This window comes from Euprymna scolopes, chromosome 7 (assembly GCF_053919585.1).
Source record: "Euprymna scolopes isolate OS-2025 chromosome 7, ASM5391958v1, whole genome shotgun sequence".
NCBI lineage: Eukaryota > Metazoa > Mollusca > Cephalopoda > Sepiida > Sepiolidae > Euprymna > Euprymna scolopes.
Genome location: NC_136488.1, coordinates 43953993 through 43977834, shown reverse-complemented (window position 1 = coordinate 43977834; position 23842 = coordinate 43953993). Strand labels below are relative to the sequence as shown.

At 32.1% G+C, this 23842-nt stretch overlaps 1 protein-coding gene across 1 annotated transcript in view; it reads left to right on the top strand.

The window, feature by feature from the left end:
- The window catches only part of LOC145279698 (uncharacterized), a 155573-nt gene extending 145684 nt beyond the window's left edge, over positions 1-9889 (top strand). Inside the window, exon 3 of the mRNA XM_080130979.1 lies at positions 9555-9889. Within this exon, the coding sequence (XP_079987105.1) occupies positions 9555-9746 (192 nt within the window). The 3' untranslated portion in view covers positions 9747-9889. The remainder of the gene's footprint in view (positions 1-9554) is intronic.
- Positions 9890-23842: the final 13953 nt, after the last annotated feature.

Genomic DNA, 23842 nt, shown 5'->3' with positions numbered 1-23842 from the left:
ATCACTATCTATGTCTGTACAATTATATACGGTCCTTGATATGACCTTAAAATATATCCGATAGTGAGGCCCCAGCTTGAGGGCTTTGGGGAATGTGGAGCCACCCTTTAATTGGCATTGCTCCCAGGTCCACTCTGACCCGGAGTGGTAGTACCTGTTAGGGTCCCAACTATGGGTTAAATAGAAACTGACTTGAAAAAAAAAACAACAAATATATTCTATTAAAAAATGTTTTCTTCCAAATCACTGGATTTGGCATTAAATAACCTGGAAAGGGTTGATATGCAAAACAACCACTACCACCACACCCCACCACCACCACAACCACCACCACCACCACCACCAACAACAACAACAACAACAACAACAACAATTATATAAAAGGAACTTTGTTTCTGTGCGTGTGTATGTGTGTGTGAGAGAAAGAAGACTCCTAAACAGCTGGTCATACGATTTATTTGAAATTTCACACAAATGTACGTTATGGGACTGACAGTCTTCTTAGGCAAATCTTGTATCGGAATGTTCTCAGAAAACATCGATAAGTAGTAATCAAAAACATCCAATGAAAGAATGGAACAGGCGATTGTGACCAAAGTTAACACTTTATACAACCTAACATCACAATACATTTGAGAAGTGTTATTACAAGTTTTATTACATATAAAATGAACCGTAGCTTCTTTGATATGACCGGGCGTGTTCGAAATGAATGCTTGCGCTTAGAGAACAATTGAAGCATGATACTTGAGTTTTGAATTTAAACTTGAATTCAAATCATTATATGAAATAATTTTATAAAATCAACAGTAGATTTTCTACAGTGCAATATAAACCGTGATTTATTGTGGACTAAGTCACTGCGGAAATAACAAGTGAAGCTTCCTTCCGGTGCACCGTGGTGAATCCTCAACTAGAGCAGGCAATACATCGATGCAATACATAATATATGTGTGATTTAAACCGATTTCGATGATAATAAAATATCGTTCATCCTCATTCAATCCTGGGCAATGTTATGTTTCCCCTGTAAGTATATATATATATATATATATATATATATATATATATATATATATATATATATATATATATAGAGAGAGAGAGAGAGAGAGAGAGAGAGAGAGAGAGAGAGAGCAAGAGACATCTATTTCTTGTTCGTCGACACGTGTCCAAATATTTACCTGCCAAATTGATCGGCCACTCTTAGACGTGTCAAATTCTCGCCATTTTGTTACAAATACTTGTTTGGAGATTCCAGTCGTAAAAGAAAACAAAAAAAAAATACAAACAAAAACTTTGTGTTCTCCTCAAAAAAGCAATGACGCCGGCGAATTCCCATCGTTCCAACTCCTGACCATCCTTGGTTTTTGACATTCGACGATTTCAGACCGTGCTGTGTCCTTATATCTATATATCTATCCGTAACTGGTGATGTTTGCATTGAAACTGGTTCACACAGGGGAAAAAAACAAAAACAAAAAACAAGAAATAATCGACTATAAGGATAATACCACGAAGGCATTTAAAAGAACAACTAAAACTGGTTGACATAAGATTTGTAGTTGCGTCCCCGCATGTTAAGGAAAAAGCTGTCTATTGGTTTGTCCATCACTTTTGTTACGTTTCAGTTGTGAAAGAGCGTAGACACCCGTATGACAGTAGTACTGTATGCAAATGGTCGAACCGTGCGCATAGTGAAACAGCGAGGAAAAAGGAAATTAAAAGATTATAAAAAAGAAAAACGTGGTTGAGAAGAACAGAGAGAGAGAGAGAGAGAGAGAGAGAGAGACGTGTTACACATGTGGCTGAGACCGACAGGAAAAGCCCCGTCCTATACTTAATCAGACAAAGAGAGAGAAACACATGTTCGACACGGCGAAATATTCTTAGGCACATTAGATTACGAGAAGACTTTTGAATGGTGCGATATACAGGAAAGCACCTGTAAGTGAATTTTTGTTGTTACTCTTAAATAACGTTTGAGTCGAATTCTTTCCTTCTCTTTATTTTCTTGCGACTGTCTGCGTACAACGTGTGGGTCCCGAGTGTTAATATGTAACGACTACTTTCACAATTTCAAATAGAATTTCTATGTCTAAAAGCACACAATAAATGTACAAACTCCAAAAATTTCTGTTTTTGCGAGATGTTTCGCCAAATTTCTTTACGGATTTTTGTTATTGTGTCAAAACTATTTATTTCATGTATACAAAAATACACAGCGCCCTAATTATTGAGTTATTTAAAAAAAGGAAATGAATATTGGCGCAGTAGACAGTAAAACACTTTCTGGAAGTGACGCAAAATAGTCAAATATGATACTTACAGACTGCACATTGTTATATAGTAAATAAAGATGGGTTTGCTTATGAGATAGGGTAGATGGGTTTTAGAAAGGGGGTTTCTTTCCTTTACGAACATGCCCGATGGGAACCCATAATATCCAACTCTGATTTAAAGACGACTAAGAAAATCTTTATAATCTAAAATGAGGAAAGCAATGTGTTTTTTTTTTGTGTTTTTTTTTTTCTTTTTATAATTATACCTTTTTTCTACTACGGAGATAAACACTATGCTATAAGTACTACTTTGAACAATACACGGCGAAAATTAGTTGTGTTCGAGAAGCAACCTCTTAACAAGATTAGAAGCTAAGTTATCATGCTCTAAAATCATTTCTTAGACAATGAGACATCTTCATAATGTTATCAGTCAATGCTTTTATAATGGAATTTAACGAAGCGCCATTTGCTAATTTTAAGAAATTAAACTTATCGTGTTTTGCATTCGAACTCGTTAAATGTATTATTTAGTTTATAAAGAAACTCTTTATTGTGGATTATGATGATATACTCATCTAGTTATGAACTGGGTTGAGTTGAATGTTTTCTCGAGCGAAAGTAACACTTAGTATGTTGAGGTAAAATATAAACTTTGAAAACTATAATTGATTGTATGCGGACAGATTTGCATTTGTACGAAAGTCGTTTCAAAATTAAAGCCTTCTTTTTCTTTTCTTTTTTTTTTTGTAACTCGAAAAGTTGAAAGCCACGAAAATGGAAGTGATATCATTAAAACAATCGACCGTTTTTTTTTAATTCCAAAAGTTACTTTCTACATAGTACCAACCATTCTCAAAGCACTTTCGCCAACAATTAACAATGGTTGTGTATGGGTATCCGGAATCCGCTTTGCCATATGATTTAGTTCCAAAAGTAAAGATTCCTATATTTTTTTTTCTTCAAAGGGTATAAAGCTACCAAATCGGAAGTAGTACCATTGAAATGAGCGGCCATTTTTTGCTCAAGAATTGATTTTTCTACATAGTCACTATCATTATCAATAGAATGAAACATTCAGGTCATGAATGCATAAATTCAATAATCATAATAATGAAATTAACAATCCCTTCTGATCCATTTGGGCGGAATAAAAAGTAGGATGTGTTATTTTTGGAATACCCTCCACACAGAAATAAACTTTCAATAATAACAATAAAGAATGCTTATAATACTTGGATTATTCTACAATTATCACACAATTGCTATCCTGGTAAGGTATTAAGATTATTATAAAGTCCTTATAAAATAAGGAAAATTGTTATGAACACTAATAATTTTATCATAACGATAAAATTATTAGAGAAGTATAAAAACGTTATGTTATGACGAATTTGTTATAAAAGATCCCTCTTTCAGTCTCAATAGACAATAAACCCTGTAAGGCTGTCTGTATGAAAAGTCTATGGTGTAATTGGTATTAGTTCTGTGTTTTTCTCTTCGTCAACTATTAGCGTTATTAAGGCCTGCTAGTCTATTCTATGCTACTTAATAAATCACGTGGGTGCACACACACATTTTCAAAGGTAAATATTAATAACACAAGATTCAATTAAATAGTTCGATAATATAATACTAGAATTATAAATATATTTAAAACTTATATCGTTTTACTTGAGACAGGCATTCATTCAATGCTTGTTCACAAAATTTTAGTTTATTCTTTTTATTTATTTATTTTTTAATGAATTTTCACCCTAAACACGACACAGTGCCACTTTGAAGTAGGGGGCTACTACCGGGGACATAAGTTGCAGGGGCATTATGAAGAGAGATGAGTAGAAAGATGTTTCTCCACATTACACTTGAACTTCTGCATATGAATACAGTTAGGAAAGGGAGTTCACAAGTCTTGCAATTCTAGGGAAGACACTATTGGAGTAAAAGGCTTTCTTACACCTAGGGATCTCTACTGTAATGGGGTGGGACTTTGTTGCTTGTTGGGCTTGTCGAGGGTAGTCACGTCGAGGAGGTACAAGTGTTTGCAGTTCGTCAGAGTACTCGTCATTAAAGTATTTGTAGAACAGGCAGAAGCATGCAACATTTCATCGATGGGACAGAGGCTGAAGCCTAGATGACAGTTCAGGACCTGTCAGGTTGGCGACTCTCTTTTGAACCCTGTCCAGAAGTGAGAGACAAGCAGCAGATGCACCAGCCCAAATGTGACAACAGTACACCATACATGGGGGAATGGTGGTCTTATAGAGGTACAGGATACTTTGAGGAATAAGTAGTTTTCTAGCACGTTAGAGAGAGCCCACCTTCTTTGCAGCAGCCTTGGCAATGCTCTCAATGTATCTATTCCAGTTCATGTTCTCTCTAAACGTTAGGCCGAGGAGTTTAAAGGAAGTATTTTCGAGTTATGTGTTCTTGGCCATTGCTATTGGTGGTAGAGAAGGTTTCTTGTAGTTATTGAAAGAAACAAGCTTAGTCTCGGCAGCATTGAAATCGACCATCCATTTTTGTCCCCATGGCACTACAGATTGGAGGTCATCCTCTAATGTGTCTGACATTTCCTTAGATATGTGTTCATTTGTTTTCCTCTCATGCCTGTTATAGATAGTGGTGTCATCAGCAAATATACCCATCTCCGAAACGATTTTATCAGAGAGCTCATTTATGAATATCAGGAATAATAAAGGTCCAAGGATAGACCCCTGAGATGCTCCAGCTTCTAAATCATATTGTTTTGATGTACGACCGTCGAGGACAACTTTGATTTTTCTATTACTTAAGAAAGATTTAATTGCATTATGTATTCTTCCAGTGATACCATATGATCTAATTTTCCTTACAAGACCATCGTGCCATACCCTGTCAAAAGCCTTAGATATATCAAGGACTATCGCTCCACCTTCCCCTGTTTTGTCCATTGAACGGTATATACGTTGAGAGAATACAGTTAAGATATCTGCTGTAGAAACTGGCTTGCCTGAATCCATATTGTTTGTCGGTCAGGAGTTTAGCAGCTGTTGGGTGTTGGATTAGGGCTGTATTAACTAAGGACTCGAATATTTTGTCGAAAAGTGGGAGGAGGCTAATGGGGCGATAATTTAACGAGTCAGTTCATTCACCAGAATTCTTGAAGACTGGTACCACAAAAGCGGGTTTCCAACAGGCGTGAAGGCAAGATTCGTTAAGGCATTTATTGTTTGGAGAGAATTGGAGCAACCTCAGCAGAGTATTTTTTTTAATAGCACAGCCGGGATGAGATCAGGTCTACATACTTTTGAGGTGTCTAGGTTTTTTATGATACCATGTACCTGAGAAGGGGTGATTTTCAAATCGTCTAGTGTGGCGTCTGTCTGTACAGGAAAGTCGGGGAGGGAGTGGTGTGCCTGGTCTAGCGTGGAGTTTTAGGCAAACCAACTGGCAAGCAGATTAGCCATGTCTGTTGCCGTGCAAGCAACCTCATGATTGTTTGATAATGGGGGAATCGTTGACTGCCCAATATTTACTACACAAGCGTAGAATTTTTTACCCGCACTTTTATATATATATATATATATATATATATATATATATATATATATATATATATATATATATATATATATATATATATACTTCTCTGTATATATGTTTCAATTCTTTATTTCTATACAGGCATCAGCGCTAAGAATATAAATGAAAACCAAGCAACAAAATATACGAATAATATCTTTTTAAATTAATAAATCACTTTTCCTGAATTAATCCTTGTTTTTTTATTCACCATCTTAAATTGTTAAATTGTTAAATTGCATAGGAGATTGGTGTCGCTTATGTTCATCTAATAAACGTAGAGTCAGTTATCTATACTTATTGACTTTAGAATATGTGTAATTGCACCCCCCTCCCGCCTAGAGAGATGAAAATATTATTCTGAACTTTATTATTTATATTGTAGGTATCGAGAAAAAATATGCACGCATTTGTTTAAACTCTTTCCTTTTACCACCAACGCTCAAATCCTCGCTTTGCCTTAAATGATAATGAATCGCCCCCATTTTAGACGAGGCAATTTGGTTTGATAACCTTCTTGGACTGACTTTCACTCCAAACTTACCGTTGCCAAGATTGCTAGAAAAATAGTTGGCACCTTCTATTGCTTCAAAATGTATATCACTTCTGGTGCAGTTCTCTAGCTGCATAAAAGGCAAATATGTCCTTAGATGAATTGCTGTTGCTACATATGTGTAGGTGTTGCTCAGAACACTTTTTTCTGATTTGACGGAGTAGAAAACCGACTTCGAAATCTAATAGGCGATGCCTTATTCTCTTCTCTACAACCTTTTTCTGACAGAAGCGACATTGCTATTCACTACTCTATCGTTATTTTTATCGCAAGCACTCGGCTGAGCTCCAATTTATGCCTCTCCCCAATGAAACATTTATAGCATAAACTCGTTTAGATCCAACTTTGTCAATAAATTTCATTTCTTCCGCTGTGTGTTTAGAACTAAGCAAAGCGTTTTTCTTATAACTGCTCGTATATGGAATACAATATTACAGGGTAAATCTCGACTGACTATAACATGTCATTTTCAAGTCGAATGTAAACAAAGTCTCTTGAATAGTCCTTTCTCACCTGTCACAACCATTACCTCTAATCTACTCGGTGTTTCACCGTCTACCTATTAAGCTTCATAACCCTTATCCTCGAGCGACTTGTAAGACTTAATAACCAGTGACTCTTCTGTGGGGAAAAAAATCTATCTGTAAACATATTTCACACGTGGTGCGGTGAAAACAGATAGGTCGACCGACACACGGACGAAACATTTTTTTTGTAGCTAAAAAAAAAAAAAGGTTTTCTTAATCGCTGATTTGAAAATTATAGATACTAACATTTATGTGATATGAAACCGTACATCAATTTAAAGTATTTTTAATGACCACACAGGCTTTCACATACAAAGTCATTTATGTCGAACATAATTGTCCTTTTGTCGCCACTTTCGCCGCACGATACGCGCTGACCTACGTCGTTCGAACAGGGGTGGGGCGATAAGATGTCATAATTCATTTAACAGACAGGTGACATTCACTTTCTTTGCCTACCTCACCAATTGACCGCATGACCCCAAGGTTAAACTACTTAGGTCTAGGGGGAACCACATTTTACTTTCCAGAGGACTGAGGACAGCAAGTCAGTTTTCAATAAAAATGAGATTGCTGGGTCGGAAGGGACATATATTCCCCACTGGACAATGCAGCGTGTCCAAATTAAAAAAAAAAAACAATAAAAAAACAATAAACGCTGACACTAGAAAAAAACAAAATCAATAAAAGAATCAAAAGATCAAGGGTAAATTATTTTAACTGCTCTATGTTCCCTTTTTCTTATTAGGTGGTCACCACCTACCAAGACCCAAGGGCCACTCAAGGATAAGGGTCAATGAGTGTCGAGTAGGCTATCATAGATGACGTTGATGATCGGTAATGGAGGAGCTTAGGTAGGGTTTTCTTATTTAAAGGGGCGGATCAACAAGAAGCTATTTACAGGATATTTGAAACCGACCTTCTCATAGTCAGTTGAGAAGCAGTTCTGTGGCTTTGTGTTCCCCAGAAGGACAATTCTAGAAAATAAAATTTGCTCATGGAATTTTAGCTTAGTTGAGGCGGTAATTATTTAGAGTTGTTGTCGCTAGACGAGTATTTGTTGTGAATGTTTTGCAGGGGCGCGCTATAGATTGAAGCTCAGTCGAGCAACTATCTATCACGGTATTTCGTTAATAGAATGCTAACTTGAAATATAAACAAAACAAATTTATTTAGAGAAACCTCCTCCTCCTCATCCTCACCACCACCACCACCAACAACAACAACAACAACAACAACAACAACAACAACACATTCAGCAGCAGCAGAATCTTGCCCTTTTTTTTTAAAATCTGTTTCTTTGTTTTATTTTTCGTTTTCTTTTGTCTTCTTATTTCATATTCATTTTCCTTCTTCGTCGTCTTTTTAATCTTCTTTTATCTTTTCCACACTTTTCTTATTCATCTTTTTAGCCTGCTTCTCCGTCCGTCAATATCATCATCATCAGTATCATCAGCAGCAGTAGAATCAGCATTATAAATTATTTCTCTTCATCTTCTTTTATCCATCGTTCATTTGTATCTTCTTGCTATTCTTATAGTTATTCATCTTCTATTCTCTCCATAATGTGTTTTCTTTATCTTTTGCTTCTTCTTCCTTCTCTATTTTCGAATTATCTCTGATCATTGCATATCGACACTACGTTACATTAGCTCGAATAGCGCCTTGCATCTTATCGAAATAAGAGAAAAAGAATAAAAAGAAAAGCCAAGATGTTGAACTATTCACGGAAATGATTATAACCCTATATTCGCATCATGTAAAACTTTAAAAGGGGACATTGTAGATACACTAACACACACACGCGCGCGCATGCGCGCATATATATATATATATATATATATATATATAATGTAAAAAAATTAAAATTATATAAACATAAGGAAAATCAACGCGGATAATCTACATTTCAACGATGTTAATCGTGTCCTCAGGAATTCCAGAGTTCTACATATGTTTGATCACATTTGAAAATATTGTTTTTTTAGTTCAATACATTTTAACATATATATATATAGATAGATAGATAGATAGATAGATATGTGTGTGTATATGCATATATTTATGCATATACGTGAGACAGAATTAAAAATTAGCTTATGAAATAGAACAGGCAAACAACATATTAGTGGAAATGTTGAAATAAAGACGCCATTTAAAAAAAAAATTGCGAATATGCATCAAAATCAAAATCAAAATCAAAATCAAAGTATCAACTTAATCATAAAATAAACAAGCCCTTTATGTACAGATTACAATCGCATGAATCCAACGAAATATATTGGTTCAACTTTAATATGTTTCTGCCCTTATTTCCACTAGTCTGCTAAATTGCTTAACCGCTATTGCATAGACTAATTTTCCACACATACACACACGCGCGCGCATGTACACCTTTCTCTCTCTGTTTCTGTACACACACACACACACACACACACATATATACGTCGTTGCAAATGTCATCTTAAGAATTTCTTCAACGCAACATATAGCTAATTAAACAATACACAGTCAAACCTCAAACTCACTACCCTATCATATTTTATTGATGCTTTGTATCAAAAATATAAAAGAAAATATTCTTAGTTGCTTCTTGGTAATTTATATATTTTTCTCTTTCTTTTTCAGAAACTCCATCCTTCAAACCATGCGATAATCCAGAGCATTGTCCACGCAATCGGCATCTATCCGGGTGTACCTGCGCCATCTTGTGTACCCGATTCTGTCTCATCAATTACCTTACTTTATTTCGATGAGGATCAAAACGTCGTCCTGAAGAACTACCCTGGCATGACGGTGCTGACATGCGCGTGTCGATAGCCAGCACACACAACTTAAACAAACAAACACACACAACTAAACAAGTACCACGAACACACAGAGACAGATAGATAACTCATACACACATGCGAAGTACGCAGATGACTATTTCAACAAAGATTAAAGAAATAAAAACTATTGAATGAGAGAGAGAAAAAAAGAACATTACAATGTACATTTATTATGAAAACCATTACTACTTCTACTAGTTCTCCTATTTCAACTGCCAAAGGTCATCCATATATTCACCACCCCAATATCAATTTGATTATATAAAAAAGACTAACAATGGAGAGTTAAATGTATTATATCGGTTATTCCTCCTATCTTTCTCCGTGGATTTTATTGCGTGCATAATTTTGGTAATCGACACAGGCACAAACACCCACACGCGCAGCATATATATATATATATATATATATATATATATATATATATATATATATATATATATACAGAATAGGTTCAGAATTATTAAAACGTAATGTTAGTATATATCCGATTTGATTGTATTTGGTTGTAAATTTGTTTTGGTAGAACTGACATATGTAAAAGCTATTTGACTTACATCAGTATAATGATATTTCGACCTAAAACACAATTTGGAGGATTTTTTTTCTCCTAAGTACCCTTTCGATTGAAACTCTGTAAGTAAAATTTGTTAATTATATATATATATATATATATATATATATATATATATATATATATATATATATATATATATATATGTGTGTGTGTGTGTAATTAAAATAAATGAAAATAATAACCTAAGCTGAGAGAAAATGAAAAACTAAAGGTATTTATATATTCATCAACGTTTCGTTTTCATTTCTAAACTTCCTGGAGATGATCGGAAACCCACCCCTTCAAATATTGTACTTGCATATTATTTTCTTTTTAAATCAATTATCTTGAGAAAGCTTTGAAGTAATGACGAAACGTTTATTACTATATAATTCACTAGACTTCATATGCCATTATAAAACTAGAAAATACTTTGTAGCATGTTGATTTATAATAAGTGCTGTGTCAAAGTGATGCTAGTTCGCTGTAACCTATTATATGAAAGATTCATACAAATTACATATGTATATGTGTATCTATGTATATATATTTAACGTATATTCATGTATAGTTATATGTATATATATATATGAATATCGATATATATGTATGTATATATGAACATACGTGTATGTATATGTATGTGTACATATATGTATATATTTTTATGTGTGTTAACATATGTATATATAAATATATATATAAATATATATAAATATATATATATATAAATATATATAAATATATATATATAAATATATATATATATAAATATATATATATATAAATATATATATGTATATATATATATATATATATATATATATATATATAAGTTTCGTGGTTCAATTTTAAATTCTGAAAAAGCAACATATTTATTTTGCTTTTCAGCACCGTTATTGAAAATAGTTTTTTGAGTGGTTGTGTATAATTATATGGAGAAAATTATATATATATATATAAATATATATATATATATATATATATATATATATATATATATATATATATATGAGGAGCAAAAAAGTGTTGATAATAATCCCAAAATAATAAACTAATGTCTGCGTCTTGTCGTTTTAAGTAACAAAACAGCTTATTAATAAAGCCCCAATGCACCTTTCAATATGGTAAGTATTTCATGACAACGAAATGTATACATATTCTTTCTCTCCTTCCAAATTCTCTAATTCTGGTAGTCCTTCACAGATTTTCCTCTTTATTCCTTTTGCTTCCCGGTTCTTTTTTATTTCTTTATATTATTTTTTTCTCTCTTTTTCTCTTCTTCTATAAAAGCTTCGACACAGAAAAGAACTAAAAATTTACTTGCATGTAGAGTAGATATATTCACATTTTGTTTCATATTATAGATCACGTCGACAGCATAAACACGAAAATGTGATTCAGCATTTTTATTAGAAATTTTACATTCGCGGCAATTATTTAGGAATACATCCTTTATTCTAAATGGAATTTTACATTTTTCTAAATGTCCAACTAATATCTTAATGTTATATATACTAGCAAATGTACCCGTCGTTGAGTTCAAAAACAGCCTACAGAAAATGAACTCTGATTTATTAAAGTATGATAGGTTATGCAAAGGAAGGGTTGTAAAGAGATAGTTTCGAATTTGGGGGAATCAAAACCAAAGCAAAATATGATGAAAGTAAAAATAAAATAGATAAACCCCATAATTTATTATACCATACCTGTTCACACTGAAACACTTGTGACAATATTCTGTGGATCTATATTAAAAAACCTTGTTAAACTTTGTGACATATTTCCATTCTATGGAGGTCAGGCGCGAATGAACATCCCATGATTTTATTATATCATATTTCTTCAAACTGAAACATAATTATCAAAGTATACTTACGCAGATAGATATGAAAAGTCTTTATTAAAGTTTGTGCCTATTTCCATTCTATGGAGGTCAGGTGCGAACGCAGACCCCACAATTTTATTATACCATCCCTATTTAAGTTAAAACATACTTATCAAAGTATTATTATGTACATCTATATCAAAAACACTTGTAAACGTTCTTTTTTTAATTTTTATATTTTTTATTTCCATACTTTGTGGACCAAGCGCGTCCGCAGACTCCACAATTTTAATGAATCATCATTATGCCAGATCAAACATACCCGGTCCTGTGTCTCGATACATCTTCTATCATTATATGTAATCAGTTTTCTATAATAGTCAATTATATAGAAGCCTATTCTTGACCAGACGTTCAACTTCATATTATATATATGAATATGTTACATATAGGTATAACATATCTTCATATGTATACATGTAAGCATATGTATATACATATGTACACATATACGTATGTACGCATACGTACATATCTCAACATACTTACCTGACATTACACGAGTATTTAATGTAGTGCTGTAAGAATTAGTTCTAACCAATCATTTTGAATTTAAATTAAACAGATTTTTTTTTTAATTATTTATTTACATTTTGACATAAAATTGAGTTATACAGTTACCAGTCTCGTAAGATATGTAAACAAATGAATAAACTTTATAAAACCAGATACTATTTCTTTGACTCGGATTCATTATCACAGAAGATAAGTTAACCGACATCAGTTTGTAGTGCCCTAGGGATGTAGTTATCTCACAGTGGTTAAACCGTTTAGATATAATTGCTGATATGAGTTTGTATCTAAACCGTATTTACACATCTCGCTGTTTACAAAAATAAGGTTATAAGTACGAACCTGTTGGTGAATAGGCCAGTTTTTAAATCTATGCTGATTCTTATTGAAAGACGAACCAAACGGGTTTATAGACAAGCAAATAATATTCCATACACACACGATGAATTGCTTTGAGTATTATATATAAAGAATTATATAATAATAAATCTTAAAATAAGCAAATCTATGAATTAGGTTTAAGGCTAGATATTAAGCTTTAATCACGTTGGGTCACCGAAATTAAGCAACGTTGAACCTGGTCAGTAATAAATGGGTGACCATTTAAGACTTCCAGGTGCTTTATGTGCTCTCCGCTTATCTCGGCATTGTTTTCAGTTGTTCTGGACTTCCTCTTGCCACTTGAATCAAGCAGTGCGGATTCAGGAGAGGTGTAGTTGAGGATTGCGCAACCCTTGTCTCATAATTAACGTGCAGCTTCCCCTATATCGGTTCTCCTTTGTCTTTCGAGACTGAACGAACGGATCGATTAAGCTTGCTATTTTTAATTGAAATTTGATCCCTGCGATAATTCTTTCTGATCTATAAATTTTATATATATTGTAATCATAATACACATATATAGTAATAGCAATGATTATAGTAATATTCGTATCAGCTCTTTTTAAGAACTCGCTTCTTATTGTTGAGCAGTCTAAGTTGAAATATAAGTCAGTCACTTAAGCGCGAATCATGCTGTTATAATTATAAGATCTCGCTCGCTGTCATCGCATTGTTATAAGTGTTAATTTTAATTGTATTTCTCGCGCTTAATGTTGCCTGCGTGGTTTGTTCTTTGCCAATGGTGTCAAAGAAGGCTTTGTGGCCGATTTCCCGACCGGCTGTAATCGTAACTACCTGCACTGCTTATTTTCGAAAAAAAAAAAAAAAAAAAAAGAAACACTAATTTATTTCTTAGTGAGATTGGTTATCCGTTATTATTTACCTGATTAAATATCAGATTCGATACCGGTAGTTGTGACTATCTTCTTATCTGCGAGAAACCCATGAAATAGCTAATCGCTCCATACTTTCTTTTGTGGATGGGGATTATCTTCCTACTTCACAAACAACCCCAAGCCTCTTTAATTAGTCCACGTTTTTCGTATCAGAAATTCAAAATAAAATATGAAAAATAATGAACAGATAAAGGCAACATCAATGATTCGAATATGAAATTTTATGAAAACCATGAATGTTTTATACAAACTGACATGTATTTCAGAACTTGGTTCAGTCTTTACATAACCCTAGCTGGCATATGGACAATATACACTCATGCTTATCATTTGTAAATTAATTATAAGTGAAAGTTTGTTGTTGTTGTTGTTGTTGTTGTTATTATTATTATTATTATTATTATTATAATAATGATGATGATTAATCAAATAATATTTCTTTTTAGTGTACACTTAAAACTACTATGAGAATCACTGGTGCTACCGTCTCCCTGACCTTAACACACCAAATATTGATGGAATATTTTTTCTTTCATTTTGCAAAATCCAATCATATTCTGAAAAGCCAAAAACAAATTAACATCTTTTTTCTCTACAAAACAACCAAATCAAAACCCATGTTTGGAATCATATTTAAAGGTAAAACTTGAAGTATCAAAACTTTTACCGAAATTATCAGATCCATTATTACATAACCTGAAAGTGTACATATGCAGTAAAGCAAAACAATGAAACCACAAAAAGCGTCAAAATTTCAAAGAAATGACGAAGGCTAGACACGTGTTAGTATTAATTACATTAAAAAAATGTCTTCATGCATGTGGTCATCTTAACAATATTCTTCTATAGATGCTTTTAATAGATAAAAAAGTAAATGTGTGCGAATCAACATGGTACGAATTTTCTGGTCTATTTCATGTTGTTCAACAAATTCATTACCGAATTAAGTATTTACATCACGATGTTGGTTGCTAACATCAACCTTAAAGGTGATACGACGAAACTGGCAGAGTTTGAACTTTCAAGCCCAGTCGTCAGTCCACGATATCTCCCTGATAACTGCCACTTATTAGTTCGATTCTTTCTTAGGTTTTCTATATACTGCACTAGCAAATCGGACGTGTTTCCTGTCAATAACCTATTATTTATTCTGTCGCATATGCCTCACAATTGCATCAATATTTGTAATCAACTTTAGACGTCAGCGACGAACTATATTAAGCCAAACTTCTCCAGCCGTCCACGTGTATGGCAAACCCTTTTTATATCTGCATTCAACCGTCGGTGGCAGATAGTTTTGAGTTGCTTCTTTTGTTTGTTCAGTGTAGGTTTCCACATATTGTGATCTTGGTGTACAAGTTGGAAACCGATGAGTACTGATGTAAAGTATACTCGCAGGGTTACGAATAAATAACATAGTCTCTCAAATAACCGTTTTATTTTATAGAAACAGATTAATCAAACTTTAATTTGATGACATTCAATCAATAATTAACCTTTACAAAAAGTAGTCGGTTTTATTAAGTACTAAAATATTTTGCATCAAATAAATGATTTGTGCATTCGTATATTAAAAAAGTACAACAACAGTTACAACATTACAACCATATTGGATATTCAATATACTCTAATATCAAAGAGTGGAAATCAGTTACAAAAAATGTTTAAAAAATTATGAACGTTGATCCGTCAAAATTGGTTCCGAATTAATAACGGATAAAATAAATAGCTTTTAATGCGCAGTATTTTTTAAATGCAGAAACTATCATTTTTTTCATGCAATTGATGATGACATGCTCACCGGCATAATTGAGGCAAAACCATTTCATATGACGCTGTTTTCTGGCTCATTATCACATGGTATTAATCAGAACATTTTATTGCTGACATTGGTTTCCTCTAAATTTGGCTAGTCAGAATTCTCTCTAGAAAAATATCGGATACTAATGTGAAGGTTGATGACATAAGTGAAAGGGATTTTTATGAAACGAACTGAATTCGAACTTGGTGCACCCAGATTGTCAATCGGTGTCGCTAACACTTAGCAACCGCCACCCACCTCTATACTGCGTGCCGTGGAATTTTTAACAAAGTAAACGGGCTTGATATCTCGAGCACATTTCATCATTACGTTACCTATAACCAGATTATGTAACTTCTACAAGACATAATAGATTTATAACAGATATTACTTCATAATATAGGTAAGTACCTGATGGGTTATACCAGAGTATTTATTTAAGATCAGATGAAGGATGCCCAGCATAGCAATGTTTTCTAAAGGAATCTCTCTTAAAATAACCTTCTTATCTCCATTAAATCAATACCAAAATTAACGGTAAAAAATAATCGCTATTTGCAATTGATCAATAACATCATCATAGTCATCATCATCATCTTCAGATAATTTTATTCAAAGCTTTTCCGTGTATTATTTGAACTGCATATTTTTTATTAGCTGATCCCCCCTTAAAGAAATGTAAATATGTTTCTCAATATTCTTCATCCCTCTTGTTTTTGTTCTTTTTTTTGTCGGATTGATATAGGTTTTTAGTGGTTTTAGCGCTGTTTACGATAGTAATAAAAAGCATGTGAACGTAAAAGCTTGAAACACGCGCATCAGAAAGCGTTTTCGTTTTAAAAAAAAAAATTTGCTGCGTTTTATAAAATTAATCAGAATTCAATATTTTAGAACCTAACATAATTTGTAAGGAGTTGTGTCTGAAGCATATAACAATGCATTTTTGTATAAAAACAACCATTGCGTATATTAACAAGATACAAAAAATATGTATAATATATTGAAAGATTGTAAATAATATATATTTATATATATATATATATATATATATATATATATATATATATTAGTAAGTTAGTTGGTTATAAAATATATATGGCGATTAAGCTACACTGAATATTCCGCGTTTCATTCACTCTAGGATTCTTCAGGCTTGAAGAATCCTAGAGTGGATGAAACGCGAAATTGTTTTTAATATACGCCATATATATTTTATAACTAACTAACTAGCTCTACCTTCGTATTGAGCACTTTTGAAGTAAATACTTAAAGTTTACACATAACTTTATACTTTCGTATATTAATTTATGTGAGTAAATGAAGTAGTTATATATATATATATATATATATATATATATATATATATATATATATATATATATATATGTCGAACCGGATGCCATTGTGGTGTTGATGCAACTCTCTCAAATTGTTTGAAAATTGCTTTCAAACTGAACGTCATTTTATATTCATTTTTTTAGTGTGCTATTTTTTCAGTTTAATTTTCCGTCAATCTTGCATATGATAAATCGGTAAATTGCAGGCAGTTATATCAGGGAGTATTCCGTAATTTATTAGAATTTATGTTGAATAAAAACCAGCATTTAGTCGAACTTAAGGAAAAACACACTTTTCCGACACTTTTTACGTTTTCTTTGTTTTTTCTTCCACAATTATCTCTTCTTATGTGTCAAAAACCTATTTACCATTTTTGTCAGTTTTTACCGAACATAAATTATATAAAATACAATATAGAAAATACTATTCAGGGAAAATAATTATTTGAATAAATAAATGTTGATTTTATTTTCAAACAATTGAAACGTTTTTCTTTTCATCATGCTAATAGAAAAATACACAAAAATATATATATTATACTGTTTATCTTTTGTTTTCCTTTTCTTGAAGACATACATAAAATTGAAATGACTTTGAAACGGATTATAGTTTGTATATTGGAAGTCATTTTCCGGCATTCATTATGATACATGCGAGAATCCCATCAGTAATTCGAATAGAACATTTAATGTATTTTGATCCTTTGGGGTTAATTAGATTCTGTCGTCAAACAGAAAAAAAAAACTGGTGAAATTTGTTCAATTAAATCTGTTTTACAAAAAAAAGAAGAAAAAAACGATGATTAAAATTTGGAATAAATTGTAAATAATCGGAATGCGTTTTTGAAAAATGAATAAAAATAATTTACACGATTTAATTTATTTATATTTCATTTTATTCTATCTTTTCACAAATAAAATTGTGTTAAAATGTTAAATTAAATCATTTTTTTTTTTAGATTTTTTTAATCGCTGTATTTTTAACCACAAAATCAAACAACTTTTATTGAAAAAAAGAAAAACGAAAGGAAAAATGTGTTTTATTGTGCATGTCTGTTGAAATTGATATGGGATCGACATTTCATTTCTAAATTCAGAAATGACATAAGGACACACAATTGTCAACGGTTTCTCTTTGTCGGGACATTTTCTTTTCTTTTGTCTGCTTTCAAACAAATCTTGACAGAGAAACGAATGTGGTCAACTTGTAAATATCATTGAAATGTTTGGCAGAATAAAATTGTGTATTAAATGAACACCGTCTTCACTTTATTAATAAATAAATAAATGAACAGTCTCAGATGTTTCCGGTTTCTAATGCCATTTTTTATTTTTTCATTCTGTTGAACATTTTTTTATTAATTTTTCACATTTGATAAACAAAAGTCGTCATGTTTGAATTCAATGAGTTGTACAAATATTTTATTTTAAGACATTAAAATATTTGTAAAATTCTTTGATTAAAAAAAGTGGTTACGACGATATTTTGCATATTAAAATGCGAACGAAATAAGAAATTCTATTTAAGCCTGAAATCTTTAGTCAAGTGTTTTGTAAATAAACTTGTTGCGAATAAAAGTCAATTTTATGTTCCTAAGTCAATATTTCTATTGGTACATATTTTAATATAACTTTTTTTTAATAAAAGTCACTAACAGACTTTACTTATTTTCATTGAAGTTCAGCCAATGAAATTTGTCATCTAATAAAATAAACCGATAGCTTTCACATTGATTCAATTAAAGCTTTACATACGTAATACTAATTATTATCACTATTTTTTTTCATTTTTACTCCAAGCAAGGCACAGTGCTACTTTCATGTAGGAATTACCATCAGGGACATAAGTTGAAGGAATACTATGTAGGGAGTTGAGCAGCAAGATGCCCATTCACATTAAATTTGAATTTCTGCATGTTAGTACAGTTGGGAAAGCAGAAACCTAGAAGGGAGTTCTTTCTTATATCTAGAGATGTCTGCTGTGTAGGGGTGTGATTTTTCTGATTGTCGGGTTTGTCGGAGGTATTTACGTCGAGGGAGTACAAAGGATAGTAGTTCGTCGGAGCATCGACCATTAAAATACTTGTAAAACAGGCAGACGGATACAACATTTCGTCGATGGGACAGAGGCTGGAGCTTAAATGACAGTTCAAACCCTATCAGGTTTTTGACTCACTTTTGAACCCTGTCCAGGAGCGAAGGACTATTAGCAGATGCACCATCCCAAATAGTTTCTTGTAATTATTGAAGGAAACAAACTTAGTCTTGGCAGCATTGAATGTGACATCCATTTTTTGTCCCCATTCCACTACATATTGGTAGTCATCCTCTAGTTTTTCTGCCATTTCCTTAGATTCTCCTTAGTTCATTGTTTCCCCCTCGTACCTGTTACAGAGCGTGGCGTACTCAGCAAATATACCTATTTCAGAGACAATTTTTCAGAGGTCATTTATGAATATTAGGAATAATAAATGTCCAAGGATAGACCCCTGAGGTACATCCCTATTTATATCATATTGTTTAGATGTGCAATCATCGGAGACAACCTGGATTCTCCTTTTATTTAAGAAAGATTTAATTATGTTAATATTCGTCCAGTGATACCGTATGATCTAATTTTCCTGTGAAACCATCGTGTCAAACCTCATCAAAAACCTCAGATATATCTACGGCCACCGCTCTATCCTCCTACTAATACATACGTATTTTTATGCACGGTATTGCTTGTCTATAATTATGTCCTTATATAAATATTTGCTGATTTTACAATAGGATTTATTCTTTTTAGTTATTTTGCTTTATTTCAAATGAGAACCAAAGTTTTAGTGTAGTATATATATTTTATATTTTATATTTTTTGTCCTTAAATAGTGAACGATTTTTTTTTTAGACGGAGAAGAAAATATATTATATATTGGAATTTTTAAATCAAAAAACAAAGTTGCTTGCATAACTATAAAATTAAAAAGACAGAAGGAAAACATTTTAAGATCGCCATATTTAAATCGATGGCTGAGTAAGACACAGTAATTTTTAGTGATAGGAAAATCCATCTCATCAAAGAAATATTTCTCTTTCACGGACATAGAACAGAAAAGATAAAGTGAAGTATTTGACCATGTAAACCTACAGTCTATCCTGGAGTTTTTGAAAAATGTGAAAAAAAAAGCTAAAATATTTATTGTGTAGCTGGCAAATGTTTACAGTAGAGGTAATTTTTTTTTAATATTCAAAACGTTATTTTAAAAAGGCTGTGATTAATTGGCCAATTTTGTTCATAAATACCACTTTCGTGTGGGCAATTAATCGTATAATTACCATTTCGTATCGCATTTCAATGATTAAATTCATTATGTAACAGCGACATCCTAGTTATCCTGGTTTATCCTTACGAATTCACAATATAATGCCCCTTTTTTGCCATTATAAACCGGCCACCTGTATGTGAGGAAATTTTCTCATTTTCGTCCAAGTCGGTATCCGTAACCAGCCATTCTAGACTCATATTGGACGGACAAAATAAAGTTTCTATGCTCGAACCTGTTCAGACGACTCCATGCTACGAACCAATCCATTCATCGATTCTTCACGAAATAGTAAAATAGTTTACCGCCTACGTAACATCAATCTCTTATACTCCTCTAAACTTTAATCTTATATTCAATAACAATCTTATAACACATTCAATGTCCATTCATTAATGTTTTTGTTTCTAAATTAAATCAATTATACTGCATTGCAAACCTCGAAAGGGAAAACAAAAGTATACATTTACATGTCAGATACAGTAAATATTACAAATACGTTGCAAAACATCGTTCAAGTCTATTAATGAAGAGACAAAAAATGTCAAACATTCAGTCCAAAACTGGGGAAAACATATTTCAGAAATTCAGGGCTCGTTCTTTGTTCTCTCCCAAAGCCAGAAAGTTAAAAAAAAGAAAAAGAAAGAAAAAAAGCAAAGAAAAAAACGGGTTTGTATTACTGTACACATAGATTCGAAAAAGTTGTCAAAAAAAACAAATATATAACAAATAAATGTTATCAAAGGCAAGATAGGTTACTTTTCTACCTAACTGGATATATTTTTTGTGTTCTTATTCAATGTAACATGTTTATTAATCTCGAACAGCATACAGTGTTTACCGATGTATTGGAAAATTCAAAATGGCACCCGACACTCTCTTTAACACGGTAAGTTCAGGAAAAGATGTTATAAATAATAAACTAGACAAAATACTGTTAGAAATTCGCTCATTATATGTTACCGTGACAAAAGTTGACATGTAGTCGGTGTTTTTTTAATAGTATTTTGTCTAGTTTATTATTTATAACACCTTTTCCCAAACTTACCATGTTAAAGAGAGTGTCAGGGCTGTCGGGCGCCATTTTGAATTTTCCAATACATCGATAAACGCTGCATGTTTTTCGAGCTGAATAAACATGTTACATTGAATAAAAACAAAAAAATGTGTCCAGTTTGGTAGAAAAGTAACTTATCTTGCCTTTGATAATATTTATTTGTTATATATTTGTTTTTTGACAACTTTTTCGAATCTATGTGTACAGTAATACAAACCCAAAAAAACAAAACAAAAGAACATTTCCCTCTTATAAAACACTTTTTTGATGAACTTATGAAAAACTCAACAAAACAATACTTATCAAAACCCTCATTATAATTTAGTTATTAAAAACAATACCTCTCCTCCTTTAAAACCACTTGAACGCACCAACGTCATCTATCAGTTTTAGTACCCCTTGAGACAATGTTAACTCCTATAACAACAATATTTACGACGGACATACTATTACCACATTATCCCGTCACCGTACCTGCATAATGTTTAATATAGTGCCGTATACCAACACTTATATACATATATCACTGCCTCCTCGAATTTCACAGAAATTTTAATCAGCAAAACAACGAAACAAATGCTAAAAACCTTTAAATCCTTGAGGTTATTTATATAAAAACACAAAAACCTACCCTTGATCAGGTCGCATTCCGAAATAGTACCAACACACTTAAATGTCTTGGATAACTCCCCCCTTACATCCAACCCGTTCCGGCCACGGATCCTAGAACTGGCACGCTCTTCCATTCTCCATGATACGAAATTCCACTGTCTCCAGCAGACCTACCGACCCTCACTCGCACCTTGGCTCGCAACCTAACTACTATTTAAATAAATCTACCCATAATTCCCACCGAGCCTCTCACACAAATTCCTGAAAATGTGTAAATAAGTACATAAAAAGTTAAAAGTTTAAAAACCGCGGAAACATCGAGAAGAAAAAAATGCTAGGACCATACATCCACACCTTCAACGTATATAAAAAAGAAAATTGAAAAAATAAAAAAAGGTATTACAAAACAGAGGCTTTCAGTTGTCTTTAACAATGTTTCTTTAAATATATATATATATATATATATATATATATATATATATATATATATATATATGGGGGGATACGTTGTCTTTAGCAACATTAACCACTTCAAAATGCAGTTAGTTAATTCGCTACCTTACTGTTTTTAAAGAACTATAAACTCTTTTTGTTATACACATATAGATATGAATGAATCACTCCTTATTTTTTTAGGAAGCGTATTTTTATTTACTATTTTTATTATCAAATATTATTACGTGCATGGGCATACCTTTTATGCACATAATAATATTTAATTATATATATATATATATATATATATATAATCATTATTGTTATATTTTTATTATTATTATTATTATTATTATTATTATTATTATTATTATTAAACAGTTAATTAATATGAGCGCAATGTCCTTATTAATTGTTGAGGCATTGTTTTTTATAAATTTAATATATATCATTAAAGGAGAAAATTGTGATAACGAATGGAACTTAAAATAAACTTTAAAATATTTTTTATCTTTACTTCAATTATTAATTATGTTCATCTTTACTCCACATAAATAATAAAAAAGAGGGAAACAAAGTAAGTTCTGGAGAAATAATTTAAAAAAAAACTTTATTTAGACGTCTTTCGACAGACACTTTTCAAAATAATCACTGGCAACGAGGGGTAACGTTGTTTAAAAATGTGGTTAAAAAGACCATAAATTATAAACGAGGGTTAACAAAAACGAATAAAAAATAGTATGGGGGAAGAGCAGAGTAAGAAACAATATTCACGGATACACATAAGTTCTAAATTATCGTCATGTTCTATTTGCTTACACAGAGACGGCTGACGTAAATTAATAGAAATCGCCTCAAGAATGTTTAAATGAGTTTTCGAGCGTGCTGCGATAAAGAAAACCTCATCCGTATACTCTTCAAAGCAGACATCGCACTTCAATAAATATGTTCACCGATGCCCGAGTTATGAGCTTGTGCACACACACTCTCTCTCACACACATACACACACACACACACACACATAATTGTGATATGTATTCTCTGTTTTATTAAACAAATGTTAATACTATATATATATATATATATTTATTTCAGTTTTTAATTTATATATTTTCATTTGATTGTTGTATTTAATAATAGATTTTTCTGGTCTATGAATGTACTCATTATATCTAGCAAGGTGATTTTTAATTCGACAATCCTATTCTCCATACCAATCTCGTCCTCGTATCTCGTACTCTTTAAAACGTCACCAAACCAATTGTAGAGCAAGAGTAACGTTCTTAACGGTTAATTTTGAACC